This window comes from Solea solea, chromosome 12, assembly GCF_958295425.1.
Source record: "Solea solea chromosome 12, fSolSol10.1, whole genome shotgun sequence".
In the NCBI taxonomy this organism is placed as follows: Eukaryota; Metazoa; Chordata; class Actinopteri; order Pleuronectiformes; family Soleidae; genus Solea; species Solea solea.
The window spans coordinates 24,762,327-24,768,326 of record NC_081145.1 but is presented as its reverse complement, the minus strand read 5'-3'; the positions used below and the strand labels follow the sequence as shown (position 1 = coordinate 24,768,326).

General features: G+C 42.5%; 1 protein-coding gene across 1 annotated transcript in view; it reads left to right on the top strand.

Moving 5' to 3' along the window:
• The first annotated feature begins 2,411 nt into the window (after positions 1–2,411).
• Positions 2,412–6,000, top strand: part of rasgrf1 (Ras protein specific guanine nucleotide releasing factor 1) — a 37,924-nt gene continuing 34,335 nt past the window's right edge. The window contains exon 1 of the mRNA XM_058645735.1: positions 2,412–3,183. Within this exon, the coding sequence (XP_058501718.1) occupies positions 2,908–3,183 (276 nt within the window). The 5' untranslated portion in view covers positions 2,412–2,907. The remainder of the gene's footprint in view (positions 3,184–6,000) is intronic.

Here is a 6,000-nt window from a genome sequence, read left to right as displayed (position 1 = left end):
CTCAAAATGTTTAAAATCGGATTGAATTTGTGAAATTTGGAAATATGTCACAGTTTTAAAGTTTTTTTGAACAGAAAGAAAAGAAAAACTATTTTTTTTCTAATTTTGTGACTCCTGCACAACTATTACTACTTTATAGCACTAATAAAAATCCGATATAAAATGAATCATAACTTTGAATCCACAACACAAGACGAAAAAGATCTCATTTTTTCAAAGCCTGAATATGTGACCTATAAACACACACCCCAGGATGTCCATATAAGGCAGTGATGTCAAACTGGCGGTCCGTGGGCCACATGTGGCCCCCCAATCTATTACATGCGGCCCATCACTTAATATCATGTTATAATGCATCATATACATGTTTTAATCAGGAAGTATGCGTCATTCCATGTCAAAACTGACTTTTACTGTGAAATTTGTGAAATATCATCACGTACTGTATATCTATTGCGATATAATGATGGAATATTGTGGTATAACTTTAAGATTATATTGCCCAACAGTTCTTTTTCCTCCAGACTGGCCCCCTCTCAGCCAGACTAGACACTCATTGGCCCCCAGTACATTTGAGTTTGACACCTCAGATATAAGGCACCCACGGCAAGCTACCATGGGTGCGTGAACACTAAGGGTTTACACGTGTAAGTTGCAGCTCTTTATTATACACACTTATTATGCAGTTATCAGTTAGATATGTGGCAAAAACCAACAACCAGAGATGCAAAAATCACACAGAATTTCACACTTCTCACTGCAGATACTCAGAAAGAGAGATGTTTTCTCCAGACGAGACTGTGCGTCTGTTGATTCACATCACTTCAAAACACTCACACCTACAAGAGTCACATGGTAGCACCGAAAAAATCCCCATGATATCGGCAAAACAGCCTCTGTTGTGTTGCACACCTGTCTCTCACAGGTGTGTCCATGCAAATCTATTCAAAACGTGGCGGCACTAACACGCTCAGATGCAAAACATGCAGACGTTACTGCAAAACAAAACGGACATTTTTAACTAACATTTAAGTAGCGAGTGACTAATTGAGTAAAAAAAAAAAAAAAAAAAAGGAAAGAAAGAAAAGGCTGCAGAGCTGGGGGGATTGGTGGCAGAACAGATCAGAGGGAGAGAGCACAGATAACAGTTTAGATGGAGTAATAAATAAATCTCCTCCCTGAGAAGTAGCCGGAGGACTGACAGCGGCAGATTAGAGCCTGTGCCTTTTAAACAAATTGGGTGCTCAAAGAGGCATATTGGCTGTGTGCTCAAGCATGTTTTATGGCCGAGTCTGAAACCACTGAGACACACACACACACGGGTCTGTCGGTTCCCACGTGACATCCCGGCGCTCAAACAAGCTCACGTTGCAATTTCCACCTCGGTTTTGATTATTTAGGGGTTTTTTTTCAACTGTGCCCTTTTGTTTGTAAAAGTAATTGACCTAAAAAGTGAAAAACGCAGACGTTTTCAGAGTCAGTGTAAAAACAAAAAATTGCTGCCAATGTCAACAAATGTTTTTTTAATTTGGGGAGATATAACTGACTTTTCAAGTGGTTCTGTGAAACCTGGATAACTTGGAGCTCCACCCCCTTTGCTTAGAGTCCCGCCCCCCCTTGTAGTTTGCAGATCTCACCTTTAGATGTCACTAAATCTTACACGAGTCCAAACTTTAAAGAGATCATGGTTTCATGATGTGGCACTGCAAATAAAATGTGTGATAATAAATTCATCCATTCTTACATAGAACAACCATCCTTTTATGGTGTATGAAGGCCACCGTAGTTTACTGGCACGCGTGTGGGAAAGGAGGAGTAACCAAAGAGAGGAGTCTGCAAAATCACACACTATATTTTTTTAAGAAAACAGAGCAAAATGAAAATACAGTATATTTATTCCGGTGATTTTTTATTTGAAGGTAACACTGTGTAAGAATTGGCGACACCTAATGGTGAGACTGCAGATTGTAACCCTTCCTTTATCAACTACGGTGGCCGTGGTACCTAAAAAGAATGTCAATCCTTGTCAATTGTCAAGTTTCCACTTCAAAAACATAAAATTAAAAAAAATGCTATGATATAATATGTAATATGTTTGTTGATAGTTGTATGGAAAACAAAAAGAATTGTATATTACAGTAAATATGAAAATAAACTTGTGAACTGATTTATTTATTTTAAAGCTAATTTGTGGGTATAGTATAATCATTTTCTGGCAATAAATCCGTCTTAATGTAACACACATTTATACTCAAGTGTTATCTGTTATCTTTTCTTCCTGCAGGATTTCTTTCTGTTTTCACTCTGGGAAGAAAAATCAACTTATGCGGCATCTTGTCGAAAGCGTCCCTGTCCAAGGTCCTGAAATCTGCTTTCCCAAGCATGCGTCATGTGACTCCACGCAGCAGTGCCGAGCTCAGCAGCGAGCCTGCTGCTTTCTGAAGAGATTTCATGTGAGGAGGGGAGAAAAAAAACAAACCTCGAGCCTCATCTACCGCTCATCCTCTGTTGCTTTGATGTCTTTCATTATTTCTTTTAATTTGTTTCCTCTCTACATGGAGAGAGAGAGATTTTTTTAACGATTGGAGAGAAGTGGAGCTTCCACGGGGGCTGTGAGTGTGACAAAAGATTTTTTTTTAGGATGCAGGACTTGTGCTGCTCGTTTGGTTCCTCTCTTTTGACTTAAATGCCAACACGGTGAATGCGTCGGACAGAGTGGAGGAGGCTGCAGCTGGAGGTCCGCATCCAAAAAGTCAGCATCTTCTTCATTTGATTCCTTTTTTTCCCCCCTTTTGTCCTCTTCTTCTTCTTACTCCCAAACCTCTGGAGCGACTTCACAAAGATGTAACCACCGAGCCACCTTGTGCAGCTGAAGTCCCCCCCTCCCCCCCCTCCCACACCATCAAAATGCAGAAGGGAATACGGCTCAATGATGGTCATGTCACCTACCTGGGGCTTTTGGCGAAAAAGGATGGTACAAGACGCGGCTGCCTGAGCAAGAAGAGCTCAGACAACACGAAATGGCACACAAAGTGGTTCGCTCTGTTACAGAATATGCTCTTTTACTTCGAGAACGAGTCCAGCTCTCGACCCTCGGGATTATACCTGTTGGAGGGATGCATATGCGACAGAGCGCCTTCTCCCAAACCTTCACTGTCAGCAAAGGAGTGTTTGGAGAAGCAGGTACGGAGAGAGCGCACGCGCGCGCGCACGCACACACACACACACACACACACACAAACACACTGCTTTATTGTTTGGATTTAATAAAAATAACAAAGTGAAGGTGACATTTTTCCTCATTCAAACTCTGTTTTAATCCACACACACAAAAAGAAGCGCGTTTTGCTCTTCGCATAATATTCCAGCGCATGATGACCTCATAACCAGCGCAGCAGAATAACACGAGGTTCCAGAATTGCTGTATTGCGCGTTATGTAATGCATGCATGGCATTAATGATGAGGTAACAATATGAACACCTAATGATCTTACAGCGCGGCTGGCAACCGTGTGTGTGTGCATTGTGTTCTGCATTTAAAAAAAACAAACTTAATCCCTTTTTTCTGCTGTTTTTCCATTATTTTGTTTTGGGTTTTTTTTTTAGACTTTTCAGTGGCGCATCAATGTCGCCCAAATGATTCCTTATCAGCGCGATGCATTTGCATCCGGGGTTTGTTTATACAGCATATATTTGCATTTTGACTTGCAGCCATCATCATTTTATGGAGTGAAACAGTCTTTTGTTCCTTCCTTTCAGTGAAACATGAGGGAAAAAGAAAAAAGAAAGAGGAGAGAGAAAAAAAGTTGTGACCTCGGGGTTTCCCTCTGGTGGTGAAATTAGGAAATAACAGTTACAGCAGGGTGCCAGTGTATGGTTGATCACAATAAAAGGATTTCAGTTCAATAGCCTGTTTATGCTCGTGTCTTAAAGGTCCAGTATTTAACAATGAATAGGTTTAATGGCATAAACTGATCTATAGAGTTAATTATAACATCATTTCTATAACCTTTAGGAAAACTGAAGTGCAAAACATTCAAATATAAACAAATATCTGTCACATTCAAATGATTATCAAATGAGTTCACACTTTCGGCTCCATTGCACGGCTCTCTCTCTCGCTGTTTCTCGGTATGGTGGTGGTGTTTAGATCTCGTGTCGCCCAGCAACGGTCCCACACTGCACACAGGAAGTGCTTTGTCTCGTGTCAAAACAGATGGAGGCAACAGAAACGTGGCGCTAGTAAAGCGAGAGACGGCTGGAAAACTAAATGCTTCTTGCCCCCCCCCCCCCGCTACCCCTGCCCTACTGCTGTATACACAAAAACATTGCCTCAGTCAGGTCTGATAGGGACACAGCGAACAGGTTACGTCATCTATGTTTACTTTTCTATTATATAGTCTTAGCACGACTCGGCTCAGCTCGACTAATTTTTTACCTTAACATTAGAACCTGGTAAGTGGCTCTTTTTTTTAGTACCTGAAGCACTGACGAGGTTCTAAGTGAGCTGAGCCGATGCTAAAATGTCGGCCACTGATTGGCCAACGAGTGTCGTCACTAGTCATGAGCGCGACGCCCAACACTAGAATCAAACCAGCGAGAGCGTTACAGCGAGCAAACGTGGCTGCTGTTCATAAAAAATACACCGTGGTCCATCCGCTGTTCGAGCAGCAAATAAACCATCGCCTGTGTGTTTGTGTCGCGTGGAAAATGACATCATGGCAGTTTCACGTAGCAGTGCTATGACGGAAAACACCGTGCCTGATACCCAAACCGAGAACTTTATGTGTTTCCAATGTCTCTGAACGCAGCTCCACAAATAAACCAACAAAGGAAGAAGAAATAGGAAATGCTTATGACAGTTGTTGTGAAAATGAGTTTACATTATTTCTGTATCGCATTAGCGTAGTTCCATGACACGCTTGGTGAAGGGCAAGCTTAGAGCGATTGCTCTAAGACAACAAGGGAAGCTCAGCTTCCTCTAATGTCTTCACATATGTTCGTTAACGTGCGCTAGAACGTAATCTGCACGTGTCACTAGTTCAGGTTCTGAATCAGCTGTTTATCACGGACGACTTACATCATTTTCGTATTCCCGTAGTAGCCTCCACATTAAAACCACTTGAAGCTCATCTTCAACTGTTCTCTATGTGACAATGTAAATGTGGCAAAAAACGTCGCTTCCACAGAAGCTCAACTTCTCTGGGAGTCAACGGAGCAGTGGGACTCTCCTGAACTCTCCTGAAAAGGCGGAGCCAGTTTTTGATTGACAGCGTTGCAGAAACATACACGACAGCAGGGCCTTTTCTGTTGATAAAAACACTATTATAGCATTTCAGTTTTACATAATTATCGCGTTTCCTTGTTCTTCCCCTGTTTCAAAGACAGGCATCCGTCACCGGTGAAGGGTGCAGTCTGCAGTTTCGCCATTAGATGTCACTGGTTCTCACACAGTGGACAGAGTCTCTTCTAAAATCAGACAAAGTTGAGTAGCTTCACCACATTTGTTCACAATGTCACTGTGGCTTCGCTGCTGCCAGCAGCCCAGCGCTCGTCTGTGCCTGCGCTCTGTAGGTATGAGGCTGAAATCCAAAGTGCTCTTCCTGTGAACAGCTGCCTCTCTGCTGACAAAGCAGAATGCATCAACACACTGGCTAATGCTGTGCTCTCATCATAGACACCAACCCCCGCCCGCCCCCCAAAAAATATAAAAAAAACCAGTGTGGAAGAATTCTATTTGTCAGCCGTGCAGAAGAAAGACTGATCAACAGAATAAAAATATTGATTGTCTTTGTTCTGTGAATCCTCTTCGCAGCGAGGTGCATAACCAGCCAGCGACTGTTATGATGAAGTGCTTCCTCTCAACGTAAACAACCCAGCAAACATCCTTAAGAGGACAAACACTCTTAAGAGTATAGAAAAAAACACCGCCCTCCGTTTCCTATTCCCCACTGGATTTACGGCGGCGGGGCCGCAGCCGTGTGTTTAAGCAAAGCCACG